Source organism: Pristiophorus japonicus, chromosome 3, assembly GCF_044704955.1.
Source record: "Pristiophorus japonicus isolate sPriJap1 chromosome 3, sPriJap1.hap1, whole genome shotgun sequence".
Lineage (NCBI taxonomy): Eukaryota > Metazoa > Chordata > Chondrichthyes > Pristiophoridae > Pristiophorus > Pristiophorus japonicus.
Window position 1 is genome coordinate 267,047,196 of NC_091979.1, and position 17,535 is coordinate 267,064,730.

General features: G+C 49.2%; 1 protein-coding gene across 1 annotated transcript in view; it reads right to left on the bottom strand.

The window, feature by feature from the left end:
* The window catches only part of plpp4 (phospholipid phosphatase 4), a 418,453-nt gene that overhangs the window by 246,865 nt on the left and 154,053 nt on the right, over positions 1–17,535 (bottom strand). Inside the window, exons 3-4 of the mRNA XM_070874999.1 lie at positions 928–1,018; positions 738–801 (exon numbers count right to left, since the gene is read on the bottom strand). Of these exons, the coding sequence (XP_070731100.1) occupies positions 738–801; positions 928–1,018 (155 nt within the window). The remainder of the gene's footprint in view (positions 1–737; positions 802–927; positions 1,019–17,535) is intronic.

Genomic DNA, 17,535 nt, shown 5'->3' on the forward strand with positions numbered 1-17,535 from the left:
CGAGTGGTCCAATGATCCCGGCGGTGGAAAAGAAGGTAATGTACTCCAGAAGTAAGTGCGATTGTTTATTCTTTTAATTGTTTTGTGGGATTTGTGTTGGTGGCGTGGGCAATGTTGTGGGAATGTTTCTGTGGGTTTTTTTAAGGTCCCCCCTCCCCAGGCCTCTCTTTGAGCGCTCCCTGCCTGGCTGTTTAGCTCAGGAGTTTCCCATCCTTGCGCCAAGAGAGGTAGGTGTACCATGCCTCCCTTAGTACTACACCCCCTGATGCAGGGCCCAGATGCCCAAACTTAACAACTAAGACTCAAACTGTTCCCGGCCGCTAACTTTCCCGCCCCGCCGCCATTATCGCCTCGAAAACACAAAAGCCTAGAATCCAGCCCAATCAGTTCAACGACATGTTATGATTTATTTGAAGTCGGTTGCCTCACATTTGCTTATTTTCCATTATCCCTGATCTTCTACCAACCGTCGGAGCAAGAATTCCTCTTGTGTGATGTCACACAATGGTTCTATCATTTTGTTTCCTTTGTCTGCCACCGACAGTGCAATCTATCCTATCATGGACTCTATTAAATCTACTAAGGGAAAGTCCTGTAAAATGTCTACCTGACTTCCAAATACAATTTGGTTTGTTCTTTGTTTGGCCAACCTGGATCATTGATTTTCCCAGACACAATGCGATAGAATTCACAGTACTGCTGGTTTTAATATGTTGTAATAAACTATGACAACTTACCTTCCCACTATTAATTTAATGGTATTGGTAAAGATTCCATTCAGAGCAAGGGCCAGAGAAACAGCTAAATATAAAAAAGAAAAACAGAAATTTTAGGACGCATTCAAACTGGAAGCAGATAGAACAAAATGAAAATACAGCAGAAAATTTAAAAAATAACATGGCAACATACACTGAGTGAATACTTTACCTAAACAGGCCTCTTTAATCTCGGTTTTATCTGTCCTTCGAATTATTTTGACCACAAAGATCACAGCCAGAGGTGTGAGGAACGAAATGGCCTGTGGACACAATGGAATACAATGGGTAGAATCACTTTTCGAATTCCACCTCCAGGATTAAAACTGAATACTGCAAACCACATAAAATATCTGGTATCTGTTATTGCTGTCAACTCGTGTCATTTAATGTGCTTCAAGTGCTGTTGCTAAATAATTAAAATCTGTAATTAATGGCATGATGGCAATAGTTAATTAAACAGTAAACTAGACAAATGTATTCATTTTTCATTTTTTTATATCCCATGCATGGCAGATGTAAAATCTATTCTCTGACTGTCACTCCGCTGCTAATGCATGCTGATTTTATGGTGTTCAAAGGTTGTTCTATCGCAAGATAAATTTACCAGCACATTACGATCCAACAATGACTTCACCTTACTCAGTGTTAATTACATATAATACAGCAGGAAACACTGGAGGGTTACTGTATTGATGTCAACAGTGTTTCGCATACTGAACATTCTTCATTTGTTAACTGCCACTGACGACTACTTCATGAGGTAGCAATATTTAATAAAGTGTCAGCTGCGGCTCAGTGGGTAGCACCCTCGCCTGAGTCAGAAGGTTGTGGTTCAGGTCCCAGTCCAGAGACTTGAGCACAAAAATCTAGGTGATACTCCAATGCAGTGCTGAGGAAGTGCTGCACTGTCTTTCGATGAGATGTTAAACCGAGGCTCGGGGATGTGAAATATCCCATTGGCACTATTTCAAAGAGCAGTGGAGTGCTGCACTGTCGGAGGTGCCATTCAAAGCTGTAAAGCACTTGAGGATGTCTGGTGGTCATGAAAGGCGCTATATAAATGTACGTCTTGCTTTTGATGAAAAATGAATGCAGAAGCAAATACACATAAAAATAAAGAAAGCCGAGAGTGATAACAAAGCTCTTATCCAATTACCATGTGCAGACGATTTTATAAATGGCACAAAAAAATTAAATGCACATTTGTCTAACGCCAGGATTAGATTACAGCCTTAAATTGATTCCTTCCTATATTTATATTACATTGGCGACTTTAATTTAAGTCATTATATTTGATAATTCTTTGTCCCTGGTCCTGTACCTAGAATCTGGTGAGGTGAGGCATGTGTTGGCAGTTGTGCTGTGCCACAATTTGTTGCGCCACTTTCTGAGGTGCTGCACTTGGAATTTCTGAAACAACCTGGCAACTAAGACCACGGCAGTATGACACAGAATGGTATCAAAGTTTGATGTGATAATATTACTGCAGGTTTTCAGTCAGGATGAAGTTAATTACAGGGAAGCTGCATGTTGCACATATTGTAGTACAGTTGCTTTAAAATACACATTTTGTGTCGAGAAGCATATTATTCTACAAGAATATGCCAGCTGAGATTTTCTCTTTTGATGGCTATGTCGCCTTAAATGTAATAGGCTGGGAGTTTCACCACTGACCCAGATTATTTTCCAAGGGGCGATTTAAATATTTTTATTGGGTTTCTGCCTGTGCTGGGGAGACCATCGGGTGGGTTTTGTGGAAAAGCCCTGCTACTGCAGTAGATTAAAGGGGCCACCCTACTGCTTGGGGCCTCTGCAAGAGCTGGCGTGATGTGCTGGTAGGGGAATGTGAATCAATTTTCCCACAATTGGATTACACTCCCCAGGGTGGGCTTTTTAATTTTTCAACTGGTTCTGCTGACCCTAGTGACGTTAATGCCTCTTGCATGCTGCCGTTCCTTACATCCAGTGCTGCTATGCCAGTAATGACAGAATACATAATGTATGAGACATCAGTCCATCTCAGTATCTCACTTGGTTATGGGCAGGCACTTCAGGCATCAAGCAAAAATTATAGCGGTAGATCACTACGGGGCCAGAAATGGGTGGAGGCATGGTGGGAGGGGTCCCAACCAAATTTCTGCTTCTACCGCTCTCTAGTTACAATGAAAAACCTAGCCTATTAAATCTCAAAGTTTTAATGGGCCCAAGTTTCGAGCCGCGCCTAGAACGGCGCAGTCCCGACCTGGACGCCCGTTTTTCGCGCCACAAAGTGCACCTAAAAAAGCCCTCCGTATTCTCCACCTCCCTGCAGGTCCTCTGGCCCTCGGCGCAGTGCAGCAGGAGCTGTAGGGGGCGGAGCCAGGTCCCTGCGCTGAAAACAGTGCCGGGACCTCTGCACATGCGCGCTACAGTGGGCGCGCAAGTGCAGTAGCTCCAGGCGCCTGAAACTGTGTGGGAGGGGCCGAAGCACGCAGCCCCTAGTCCTGGCCGAATGGCCTCACTGGGGCTGCGTGAATAAGGCTCCTCCCACGGCCAGCTCCTGCTTCCTCCCGACCCGACTCCCGCTTCCTGCCTCCGGACCGGACCCGACACCCGCTCCACCCGACCCCCAACCCCCGGACCGGACCCGACACCCGCTCCACCCACCCCCTCACCCGGACCGGACCCGACACCCGCTCCCCCCCCCCCCCGCCCCCGGACCGGACCCGACACCCGCTCCCCCTCCCCCTCCCGCCCCTGGACCGGACCCGACACCCGCTCCCCCTCCCCCCCCCGCCCCTGGACCGGACCCGACACCCGCCCCCGGACCGGACCCGACACCCGCTCCCCCCCGCCCCCGGACCATACCCGACACCCGCTCCCCCCCCCCCCCCGCCCCCGGACCGGACCCGACACCCGCTCCCCCCCCCCCCGCCCCCGGACCGGACCCGACACCCGCTCCCCCCCTTCCCCCTGCCCCCGGACCGTACCCGACACCCGCTCCCCCTCCCCCCCCCGCCCCTGGACCGGACCCGACACCCGCCCCCGGACCGTACCCGACACCTGCTCCCCCTCCCCCCCCCGCCCCTGGACCGGACCCGACACCCGCCCCCGGACCGGACCCGACACCCGCTCCCCCCCTCCCCCCCGCCCCCGGACCATACCTGACACCCGCTCCCCCCCCGCCCCCGGACCATACCTGACACCCGCTCCCCCCCTCCCCCCGCCCCCGGACCATACCTGACACCTGCTCCCCCCCCGCTCCCGGACCGGACCCGACACCCGCTCCCCCCTCCCCCCGCCCCCGGACCATACCTGACACCCGCTCCCCCCCCGCCCCCGGACCGGACCCGACACCCGCTCCCCCCCCGCCCCTGGACTGGACCCGACACCTGCTCCCCCCACCCCGCCCCCGAACCGGACCCGACACCCACTCCCCCCCCCCCCCCCCCGCTCCCGGACCGGACCGGACCTGACACCCACTCCCACCCCCCGCCCCCGGACTGGACCCGACCTGACCTCCCTCCCCCCGACCTGACCTCCCTCTCCTCCCTCCCTCCCCCCGACCCGAACCGAACCGACCTCCCTCCCACCACCCCCCCGACCCGACCCAACGCCACCTACCTGTAAATCTGATGCTGGGGACGGGCCCTGCCCGAAGTCTCGGGCCCGGCCCGTTCAGCCTCCCTTCCCCCCACCCCCCCATATCCTTTCACCCCCCCAATCTCCTTCCCCCCCAATCTCCTCCCCCCATCTCCTTTCCCCCCATCTTCTTTCTCCCCTTTATCCCCTTCTCCACCCCTCACTCTCCCCCTTCTCCCCCATCCCTCCCCTTTCTCTCCCCCATCCCTCTGCTTCCCCCCTCTCTCCCTCTACCCCCCTCCTCCCCCTCCCCTCGCTGTCAGAAACACAGGCACTGACAGACAGAGAGTGAGAGACACACACAGACAGACAGACAGAGAGATAGAGACACTGACAGAGACACTCTGGGGGGGGGGGGGGGGGGGGGGGGAGGGCATCCCAGCACGCTGTTGGAGGATTCCAGTCGGTAAGTAGAAAATTTTTTATTTATTGATTTTTTTTGATTGATTTATTGGTTGATTTATTGATGTATTTATCATTTATTATTGATGATGGCTCTTTATTTGTAAAACTGAAGTGTTTAATGTTTGTAAACTTCCCTTTAAACACCCCCCCCCACCATTCTCTATGCCTGATTTGTAACCTACACCTGATTTTCTAAAGTGTAGACAAGGTTTTTTCGAGCGTACAAAAATCTTCACTTACTCCATTCTAAGTTAGTTTGGAGTAAGTTTTCACTGCCTAAGCTTTGAAAACAGGCGTAAGTGGCCGGACACGCCCCCTTTTGAAAAAAAAATTCTGTTCCAAAGTGAAACTGTTCTAACTGACTAGAACTGGAGCAAACTAAATGACGAGAATTCCGATTTCTAAGATACTCCGCTCTACACCAGTTGCTCCAAAAAATCAGGAGCAAATCATGTGGAAACTTGGGGCCATTATCTTCTGTTAAAATATATTTTCATTTGCTAATTTAATCTCTTCCTCATGATCTTAAGTTGAAAAGAAAGAAAGACTTGCATTTATATAACGTCTTTCATGACCACCGGACATCTCAAAGCGCTTTACAGCCAATGAAGTACTTTAAAAAAAAAGTATAGTCACTGTTGTAATGTGGGAAATGGTCAGGATGATTCAGTATGCCAAACAGGTCCATACTGTTGATGTAACATCTCTTGTATGTTAGGAGGCATACCAGTGAGATGCGTCCTCACCCATGGATCAGGGGCACTGAAGCTTTGCTATTCTAAATCATTTCGAACATGTTTTCAATCAGTCTACCCATATCGCTGATTATCCTGGTAATTCAAGTAATCTTCTAGATGTTGTCCTTACTTCTAATCTTAACTCTTAACAAAGTAGCCATCTCCTTCCCACTGGGCTGTTCTGCCCACTGGGTTATTCTTACAGAATACCTTGCAGCCAATCATAAATGTTTAAGATCGTTAATGAAACGAATGAATGAGGGAAGTAAGGAATTCCACATTTTTGAGGCCCTGAGAAAGAAGGAGGTTGAGTCTGAGATTGAGCAAAGAGTATTTATTTCAACAACACTTGCTCTCGTGTTTCGGGAGGTCCTTCCTGTAACTCTCACACTTGATGTAGGATATAAGAAAAAGCTCATGCAATACAGGTGTTAGAACCTTTCCCTCTCCATCAAAACCTTTCTCGATTTTATCAATACCAATTATGTTAATATCTATGTTATCTAGCTGTTAAGCAAGATTTTCCACATTTCTAAATACTGCATTGTACTAATTAGGGTCAGCCTGTGTTAAAAGGTACTGATTGCTACATGATTGAGTTTAATGTCTATCTAGGTTGGTGAAAGTAATGATTTGAGTCTGTAAATTAAAACTTGGGAATTATTTGGGTGATGACATTTTAAAACTAAAAATTCTGGCAGATGTTTTTAGTCTATAAAAAACCTAATATTTTACATGTCAAATCCTGGAGTATTGTAGTGAATCATTCATATAAGTATCCTAAGGTGAGAGCAGTTACAGGAACAACTCTTCTTTTCCAGTTTTGGCTACCATCTAATCACAACGGAAGTCAGAACATCATATGGTAAGAGATGAAAGCTGAGACAAGGAATAATTCAATCTCAGTAGCAACACTACAGCTAGAAGAAAAACTGTTCACAGTTCAGTCTCTGCCATTCAGAATCTATTACCGTATATCAGACATGGAGTGCAGCAAATAAAATTAGTTCCTCAAAACCCTACACATACGATATGTCAGAGTAATCTTTTTACATGACAAGCTTTCCTCGGGCTGTGAATATAATGACTGTAACATTTGTAAAATCAATTTCTCAAGCTCTTGCTTGGCCAGATTTTTAATTGCACTGGCCTTCATCTACACATTTTCAGTCCCATTTCTACTATATCTGCAGCCACTATTTGTAGTGTCTGCAATAACATCTGCAACTCTATTGCATGAAAGAAACAAATTGTGTATCCAGCTGAAATCTTGGAACCATTAATGACAAAGGTTAAGGCTCAACTTTAAAATAACTTAGGCTCAATTTCAATACGCGCATTCCTTTTGAAGAGGGTGTATTATCCAAATGGGGTGTCATGAATAGTGAGGTATGATACTGGAATATTCAATGACCAAATATTCAAAATGTTCAAACTTTGTTTGGTCAGCCTGGTATCTGACATTTTTTTGTATTCATTCATGGGATGTGGGCGTCGCTGGCAAGGCCAGCATTTATTGCTCATCCCCAATTGCCTTTGAGAAGGTGATGGTGAGCCGCCTTCTTGAACCGCTGCAGTCTGTGAGGTGAAGGTACTCCCACAGTGCTGTTAGGACTAGGGAGTTCCAGGATTTTGACCCAGCAAAGATGAAGGTATGATGATATATTTCCAAGTCAGGAAGCTGCGTGACTTGGAGGGGAACTTGGAGGTGGTGGTGTTCCCATACGCCTCCTTCAGTGTGCCAGTGCAGCCTTCGGTTGTTTCAGGAAAAGAGTGTTTGAAGACCAAGATCTCAAACCTGGCACCAAGTTGATGGTCTACAGAGCAATAGTGATACCCGCCCTCCTATATGCTTCAGAGACATGGACAATGTACAGTAGGCACCTCAATGGACTGGAGAAGTACCACCAATGCTGCCTCTGTAAAATCTTGCAAATCCATTGGCAGGATAGGCGCACCAATGTTAGTGTTCTCTCTCGGGCTAACATCCCCAGAATCGAGGCATTGACCACGCTCAATCAGCTCCGATGGACATGCCACATTGTCCACATGCCTATACAAGACTCTTGAAGCAAGCACTCTACTCTGAGCACCGTCATGGCAAGCAAGACCCAGGAGGGCAGAGAAAATGCTTCAAAGCCACCTTGAAAAAATGTAACACCCCCACCGACTCTTGGGAATCCCTGGCCCATGACCGCTCAAAGCATCCGAGAAGGTGGCAAACACTTCGAGTCTCTTCGTCGGGAGCACGTGGAAACCAAGTACAAACAGCGGAAGGGACAAATCAAGCACCCCACCACCTGCCTCATCTGTGACAGAGACTGTAGGTCCCGCATAGGACGCGTTAGTCACCTTAGAACTCATATTAGTGTGGAAACAAGTCATCCTCGACTCCAGGGGACTGCCTAAGAAGAAGTAAGCTGCCCTTGTCTTAGGTCACGGGTTTGGGAGGTGCTCTTGAAGAAGTTTTGACGAGTTGTGCAGTGCATCTTGTTGATGGTACATGTGCATGGAAACACATCACCATGCTTAAAAGACTCCAAAGAAAACTATTGATAAATCCATTTAAGTAGACTTTCGCTTTCACTACAGATGTATTTAACTCATCCAAGTTCACAGCATCTAGGCACTGATTGATGAGAGGCAACGCTTAGGGAATCTGAGTACGTGTCGGGACAGTGCTGGAGTTTAAACAGCTAACAGCATTTCTACATGTCCAGCTAAGACAACCCTCTCCATTAGATCATTGGTTTGCATGGAAAATAGAATAGCATGGAAAGAGTCCCAGCTCTCCATGACAATTCTATAAACCAATCAGCCAGGCTGGCTGGTCAATTATCAAGGGAGCTGAGGACCTGTCTGGTTCAGGTAACAAGGACTCAATTTAAATTACCAGGCATGTCATTTCAGAAGCAACTCCAAATAGACCTTACTGACCATCCCCACACTCAGGAGGATGATCACTAGTTAGTCATTAGTCAATTAACAAGTGCAGGTTTGAGCCCTATACATAAAGTGTAATTCTACATTGTGGATGAGATTCTATACACTTTGTGATGGTGCTAAATGTATTAGATGGTGCAATGCGTGGCAAAAATAATTCAAATTCCATAATGAATACCATTACCAGCACTACCTGTGGGATAGGCCAAGAACAGAAAATAAAATTGCATATGGGACTGTTAAAGTTCAGGCATTTTCCTAATTTTTTTCTGTTGGTCAAAAGGTGGATTCCATGAAGACACCAAGTTTCCAATGATCGAAACCGTGTAGCCTAATACGCGCTGTGTCTTCGATAGCGTGCCCTGGTGATTTTCAGGGCCCTATTGCTAGGTGTTCATTTGAACTTGAGTAAGGGAAAAACATTTTCCATTTTAGCTCTATTTCAAAATCCCTTGGGAGCACCTGTATATCAGAAGGCCTCACAGGCTGGAGAGGCACTCTGAGATCTGTAATAAAGGACTACGGGCACACCTTACTTTGAGCTTGCAATATCTAGTCTGATTCTTTATTCAAGACATAACAATTGGAGACGAGATACAAATGACGAACTCCACCGCAACAATGAAGAGAACCGTGGGCATCCTGGAGAAATTTTCGGAGGGAAATGATTGGAAAACCTTCGTGGAGCGACTCGACCAATACTTCGTGGCCAACGAGCCGGAAGGAGAAGCGAACGCTGCCAAACGAAGGGCGATCCTCCTCACCACTTGCGGGGCACCAACGTATGGCCTCATGAAAAATCTGCTCGCTCCAGCGAAACCCACAGACAAGTCATACGATGAGTTATGCACACTGGTCCGGGAGCATCTAAACCCGAAGGAAAGCGTTCTGATGTTGAGGTATCGGTTCTACACGTACAAGAAGTCTGAAGGCCAGGAAGTGGCGAGCTACGTCGCCGAGCTAAGGCACCTTGCAGGATATTGCGAATTTGAAGGACACTTGGAGCACATGCTCAGGGACGTCTTTGTACTTGGCATTGGCCATGAAGTAATATTTCGCAAACTTTTGCCTGTAGAGACTCCAACCTTGAGTAAAGCCATAGCGATAGCCCAGGCGTTTATTGCCACCAGTAACAATACCAAACAAATCTCTCAGCACACGAGTGCTGCTGCAAGTACTGTGAACAAAGTAACGTTGTTTTCGAATCGAAATGTACAGAGCAGGACTTACACGCCTGCAGCTGCAAGTCTACAGATGACTCAGAGTCCACCATCAAGGGTGGTAAATACAAGGCCATTAACACCTTGTTGGCGCTGCAGGGGTGATCATCGTTTCCATTCATGTCGCTTCAAAGGGTACGTTTGCAAGGGCTGTGGAACAATGGGACACCTCCAACGCATGTGCAGGTGAGCTGCAAACACTGCTAATCCTGCAAAGCACCATGTTGCAGAGGAGAACAGATCTACAGTGGATCATGACGAACCAGAGCCTCAGACTGAGGAGGCAGAGGTATATGGGGTGCACACATTTACCACAAAGTGTTCCCCGATAATGCTGAAGATTGAATTAAATGGACTCCCTGTGTCCATGGAGCTGGACACGGACGCAAGCCAGTCCATAATGAGCAAAAAGACTTTTGATAAATTGTGGTGCAGCAAGGCCTCAAGGCCAGTCCTGACTCCCATTCATACTAAACTGAGAATTTACACAAAGGAACTGATTCCCGTAATTGGCAGTGCTACCGTAAAGGTCTCCTACGATGGAGCGGTGCATGAGTTACCACTCTGGGTGGTACTGGGCGATGGCCCCACGCTGTACAGCAGGAGCTGGCTGGAAAAGATACGCTGGAACTGGGACGACGTCCGAGCGCTTTCGTCCGTCAATGACACCTCATGTGCCCAGATCCGATACAATTCCCCCTTGCTGTTCGAACCAGGCATCGGGAAGTTTCAAGGAATAAAAGTGCAGATCCATTTGATTCCAGGCGAGCTGCAAACCCTGCTAATCCTGCAAAACACCATGTTGCAGAGGAGAACAGATCCACGGTGGATCATGACGAACCAGAGCCTCAGACTGAGGAGGCAGAGGTATATGGGGTGCACACATTTACCACATCCATCACAAGGCGCGAGCGGTACCTTACATGATGAGAGAAAGGGTGGAGATCGAGCTGGACAGGCTGCAACGAGAGAGCAACATTTCGCCGATCGAATTCAATGAGTGGGCCTGTCCGATTGTTCCAGTCCTCAAGGGAGATGGCACCGTCAGAATCTGTGGTGATTACAAAGTAACTATCAATCGTTTCTCACTGCAGGATCAATACCCGCTACCGAAGGCAGATGACCTATTTGCGACGCTGGTGGGAGGGAAAATGTTCACGAAGCTGGACTTGACCTCGGCCTACATGACGTATCTTCGAGGAATCATCGAAAGGCCTCACCTGCATCAACACGCACAAAGGTCTCTTCATTTACAACAGATGCCCGTTTGGGATTCGATTGGCCGTGGCGATATTCCAGAGGAACATGGAAAGCTTGCTGAAGTCGGTCCCGCGCACCGTGGTCTTTCAGGACGACATCTTGGTTACAGGTCAGGACACCGTCGAGCACCTGCAGAACCTGGAGGAGGTTCTTAGTCGGCTTAATCATGTGGGGCTCAGGCTAAAATGCTTGAAGTGCATTTTCCTGGTGCCTGAAGTGGAGTTTCTGGGGTGAAAAATCGCGGCGGACGGCATCAGGCCCACTGATTCGAAGATGGAGGCAATCAAAAACGCACCAAGATCACAGAACGTGACGGAGCTGCAGTCGTTTCTAGGACTCCTGAACTATTTTGGTAACTTCTTACCGGGCCGTAGCTCATTATTAGAACCCCTGCACTCTTTACTGCGTAAAGGAGATGAATGGGTATGGGGTAAAAGCCAAGAAAATGCCTTTGAGAAAGCTCGGAAGCTGTTACGTTCAAACAAATTGCTTGTGTTGTACGATCCATGTAAGCGTTTGGTACTAGCATGTGATGCGTCATCATATGGGGTCGGGTGTGTATTGCAACAAGCTAATGAATTTGGGAAATTGCAACCGGTTGCTTATGCATCCAGAAGTCTGTCTAAGGCCGAGAGGGCCTACAGTATGATCAAAAAAGAAGCGTTAGCGTGTGTTTACGGGGTAAAGAAAATGCATCAATATCTGTCCGGGCTCAAATTTGAATTGGAAACCAACCATAAGCCACTTATATCCCTCTTTTCTGAAAGCAAGGGGATAAATACGAATGCATCGGCCCGCATCCAGAGATGGGCGCTCACGTTGTCCGCATACAACTACGCCATCCGTCACAGGCCAGGCACAGAAAACTGTGCCGATGCTCTCAGTAGGCTGCCATTGCCCACCACAGGGGTGGAGATGGCACAGCCTGCAGATTTAGTCATGGTAATGGAAGCATTCGAGAGTGAGCAATCACCTGTTACCGCCCGACAGATTAGAACCTGGATGAGCCAGGACCCCTTACTGTCCTGAGTAAAAAACTGTGTGCTCCATGGGAGTTGGTCTAGTGTCCCGTTAGAGATTTAGGAAGAAATAAAACCGTACCAGCGGCGCAAAGATGAAATGTCTATACAGGCAGACTGCCTCCTATGGGGTAATCGGGTAGTGGTGCCAAAAAAGGGCAGGGACACTTTCATCAGTGATCTCCACAGCACCCACCCAGGCATCGTAATGATGAAAGCAATAGCCAGATCCCACGTGTGGTGGCGGTATTGATGCAGATTTAGAGTCCTGTGTGCACAAATGTAATACATGTTCACAGTTAAGCAATGCACCCAGGGAGGCGCCACTAAGTTTATGATCCTGGCTCTCCAAACCGTGGTCCAGGGTCCATGTCGACTGTGCAGACACATTCTTGGGAAAAATGTTTAGTGGTTATAGATGCGTACGCCAAATAGATTGAATGTGTGATAATGTCGGCAAGCACTAGCGAAAGCATACGGGCCATGTTTGCCTCGCACGGCCTGCCTGATGTCCTTGTAAGTGTCAATGGGCTGTGCTTTACCAGTGCCGAGTTCAAGGAGTTCATGACCCGCAATGGGATCAAACATGCCGGACTGACATATGAGGAGAGACTGGATCAACTGGGCCTTTATACATTGGAGTTTAGAAGAATGAGAGGGGATCTCATAGAAACATACAAGATTTTGATGGGTCAGGACAGGTTAGATGCGGGAAGAATGTTCCCGATGTTGGGGAAGTCCAGAACCAGGGGACATAGTCTTAGGATAAGGGGTAGGCCATTTAGGACCGAGATGAGGAGAAACTTCTTCACTCAGAGAGTTGTTAACCTGTGGAATTCCCTGCCGCAGAGAGTTGTTGATGCCAGTTCATTGGATATATTCAAGAGGGAGTTAGATATGGCCCTTACGGCTAAAGGGATCAAGGGGTATGGAGAGAAAGCAGGAAAGGGGTACTGAGGGAATGATTAGCCATGATCATATTGAATGGTGGTGCAGGCTCAAAGGGCCGAATGGCCTAATCCTGCACCTATTTTCTATGTTTCTATGTTTCTATGTCACATCTGCCCCGTTTAAACCAGCGTCCAATGGTCAGGCAGAACGAACAGTTCAAACAATCAAGCAGAGCTTGAAAAGGGTAATTGAAGGCTCACTGCAGACTCGCTTATCCCGAGTCCTGCTTAGTTACTGCATAAGACCCCACTCACTCACTGGGGTTCCCTCTGCTGAACTGCTCATGAAAAGCGCACTTAAGACAACGATCTCGTTAGTCCACCTTGATCTACAAGAGCAGGTAGAGAGCAGGCAGCTTCAACAGAATACATATCATGATGGCGCAAATGTGTCACGCGAAATTGAGATTAATGATCCTGTATTTGTGTTGAACTATGAATAAGGTCCCAAGTGGCTTCCTGGCACTGTTCTGGACAAAGAGGGCAGTAGGGTGTTTGTGGTCAAACTCTCAAATGGACTCAGCTACAGGAAACACTTGGACCAAACCAAACTCAGATTTACGGACTATCAAAAACAACCCACAATAGACTCTACCTTTTTCGACCCTCCAACACACACACAAGTGGCAACCGACCCAGCGGTTGACCACAAAGCAGAACCCACCATCCCCAGCAGCCCAGCAAGGCCAGCTGCGCAGCAGCCCAGCGAGGGCCCAACAAATGACTCACCAAAACCAGCATTTGCACCAAGACGATCAACCAGGGAAAGGAAGGCCCCAGATTGACTCACATTATAAATAGTTACACTATTGGCTTGGGGGTGGGGGGGGGAAGAAGTGTTGTTATGTATGTAAACCTGTAAATACCATGTTTAACCACCAGGGCTTATCCCCTGGAGTCCCAAGGGATCCCACAATCCCTTGGGAGCACCTGTATATAAGGAGGCCTCACAGACTGGAGAGGCACTCTGAGATCTGTAATAAAGAACTACAGTCACACCTTACTTTGAGCTTGCAGTATCTAGTCTGACTCTTTATTCAAGACATATCAGGATGTATCAACGGCTGGATAATTGATAAGGCCTCCCGTCACACCACACATCGGCGACTCGACGTGACTTGGACCTCCCAGCTGGACCTCCTGCAGCAACTGGACGACTCGGCACGACCTGGACCTCCCGGCTGGACCTCCTGCAGTGACTCAGCGTGACCTGGGCCTCCCGGCTGGACCTCCTGTGGCGACTGGGCGGCTGGACCTGGTTATCGGGCCTCCACCCCCTCCCCCGCCCACCCCCATCTGGACCTCTCCTTCCCCACTGATGGCCTGGCTTCCTCTCCTCCTCCAGCACGTGGTGAGTACAATGGTTCAAAAATGAGCTGGTCAACCGCTTCAAAGACTCCCCCTGCGGAGCTAACGAACGCCTCATGATGCTTCGACTCACCTTATCCCGGAACCAGTGTGCCACAGTCATCAGTGCGTACACCCCAACACTCGATGGAACAGATGAGGCCAAAGAGGGATTTTACTCCAATCTCAAAAAAGTCCCTGACCTGCGTCCCCACGGGTGACAAACTAATCCTCCTCGGCGACTTCAACGCCAGGGTCGGCAAGGACACAGACCTCTGGGGAGGTGTGATCGGCAGAGAGGGGGTAGGGAAAGCCAACTCCAGCGGTACCCTACTCCTGACAAAATGTCTAGAGCACGAACTTATCATCGCCAACACCTTGTTCCGCCAGAGGGACAAATACAAGGCATCGTGGCAACACTCTCGCTCCAAACACTGGCACCTGCTCGACTATGTTCATCGTCCGAGCCAGGGATCGCAAGGATGTGCGCATCACCCGCGCCATGACAGGAGCTGATGACTGCTGGACGGACCACCGCCAAATGCGATCGATCATTGACATCAACATAGCATCAAAGCGAAGGGGGCAGCAGAAGTAGTGTCACAAAAAAGTCAATGCCGGGGCACTTAAGGACCCAGCTAAGAGAGCCCTTTACAGTGCCAGTGCCAGTGCCTGCAGAGACGCTCGGTCACTCAACCAGAAAACACCAGGACTGGCTTGATGAAAATGATCAGGAAATTCAAGAGCTAATAGATTGCAAGCGCAGGGCAGTTCTGAGCATAAACAGCAACCCAACCCGGGAGCAGCAAAGCAGCAGTACAGATGGCTAAAGGCTAAGGTCCAACGAAAAACCCGGGACCTAAAGAACAGGTGGTGGATGGAGAAAGCACAGGAGATACAACAGCTGGCCGACAACCATGATGTGCGAGCCTTCTTCATCGCAGTCAAGGCCACCTACGGTCCAAACACCCAAGGCCCCACCCCACTGCTGGCCGAGAACGGGGAAACACTCATCAAGGACACCGAGGCAGTCAGGGCCCACTGGAAGGAGCACTTCGAAGATCTCCTCAATTGAGACTCTGCCTTTGACTCGAGTGTTCTCGACCCCTTTCCGCAGCATGCTATCCGCCACCACCTCAGTGAGACCCCAACACTGCACGAGGTAGAAAAAGCCATAAGACAGCTAAAAAACAACAAGGCTACGGGAGAGGATGGAATCCCTGCTGAGGCACTGAAATATGGCGGAGAGGCACTGCTGGCACGAATACACAACCTCATGTCTCTCATCTAGAGGGAGGAGAGCATGCTGGGAGATCTTAGAGATGCAGTGATCGTGACCATTTTAAAAAAGGGGACAAGTCCGACTGCAGCAACTACAGAGGAATCTCCCTGCTATCAACCACTGGGAAAGTCGTCGCAAGAGTCCTCCTCAACCAACTTCTTCCCGTGGCCGAGGAACTCCCCCCGGAGTCACAGTGCGGATTTCGTCCCCTTGGGGCACAACAGACATGATTTTTGCAGCGCGACAGCTGCAGGAAAAATGCAGGGAACAACGCCAGCCCTTATACATGGCCTTCTTCAACCTTACAAAGGCCTTTGACACTGTCAACCGCGAGGGTCTATGGAGCGTTCTCCTCCGTTTCGGATGCCCCCAAAAGTACGTCACCATCCTCTGCGTGCTCCACGACGACATGCAGGCCGTGATCCTTACCAATGGATCCATCACAGACCCAATCCACGTCCAGACCGGGGTCAAACAGGGCTGCGTCATCTTCCTTGCTGCCATGCTCCACCTCACAGTTGACAAGCTTCCCGCTAGAGTGGAGCTAAACTACAGAACCAGTGGGAACCTGTTCAATCTTCGCCGTCGCCAGGCCAGGTCCAAGACCACTCCAACCTCTGTTGTCGAGCTACAGTACGCGGATGACGCCTACGTCTGTGCACACACACAGGCTGAACTTCAAGACATAGTTAACGTATTTACCGAGGCATACGAAAGCATGGGCCTTATGCTAATCATCAGTAAGACAAAGGTCCTCCACCAGCCTGTCCTTGCAGCACAGCACTGCCCCCCCAGACATCAAGATCCACGGCGTGGCCCTGGACAACGTGGACCACTTCCCTTATCTCGGGAGCCTCCTATCAACAAGAGCGGGCATTGACGACGAGATCCAACACCGCCTCCAGTGCGCCAGTGCAGCCTTTGGCTGCCTGAGGAAAAGAGTGTTTGAAGACCAGGCCCTCAAAACTGTCACCAAGCTCATGGTCTACATGGTCGTAGTAATACCCGCCCTCCTGTATGGCTCAGAGACATGGACCATATACAGTAGATACCTCAAGTCGCTGGAGAAATACCACCAATGATGTCTCTGCAAGATCCTACAAATCCCCTGGGAGGACAGACGCACCAACATTAGCGTCCTCGACCAGGCCAACATCCCCAGCATTGAAGCACTGACCACACTTGATTAGCTCCGTTGGGCAGGTCACATAGTTCGCATGCCAGACACGAGACTCAAAAAGCAAGCGCTCTACTTGGAACTCGTCCACGGCAAACGAGCCAAAGGTGGGCAGAGGAAATATTACAAGGACACCCTCAAAGCCTCCCTGATAAAGTGCGACATCCCCACTGACACCTAGGAGTCCCTGGCCAAAGACAGCCCTAAGTGGAGGAAGTGCATCCGGGAGGATGCTGAACTCCTCGAGTATCGTTGCTTAGAGCATGCAGAAATCAAGCGCAGGCAGCAGAAGGAGCGTGCGGCAAACCAGACACCCCGTCTACCCTTCCCTTCAACCACTGTCTGTCCCACCTGTGACAGAGACTGTGGTTCTCGTATTGGACTGTACAGCACCTAAGAACTCATGCTAAGAGTGGAAGCAAGTCTTCCTCGATTCTGAGGGACTGCCCACGATGATGATGAAATGATCTTTACATAGGATTACATAGGATATACAGCACAGAAACTGGCCATTCAGCCCAACCAGTCCATGCCGGCGTTTATGTGCCACTCGAGCCTCCTCCCGTCTTTCCTCATCTAAATCTATCAGCATTACCCTCTATTCCATTCTCCCTCATATGATTATCTAGCCTCCTCTTAAATGCATCTATGCTATTCGCTTCAACCATTCCCTGTGGTAACGAGTTCCACATTCTCACCACCTTTTGGGTAAAGAAGTTTCTTCTGAATTCCCTATTGGATTTCTTGGTGACTACCTTATATGGATGGCCTCTACTTATGCCCTTCTCCACAAGTGGAAACATTCTCGCTGTATCC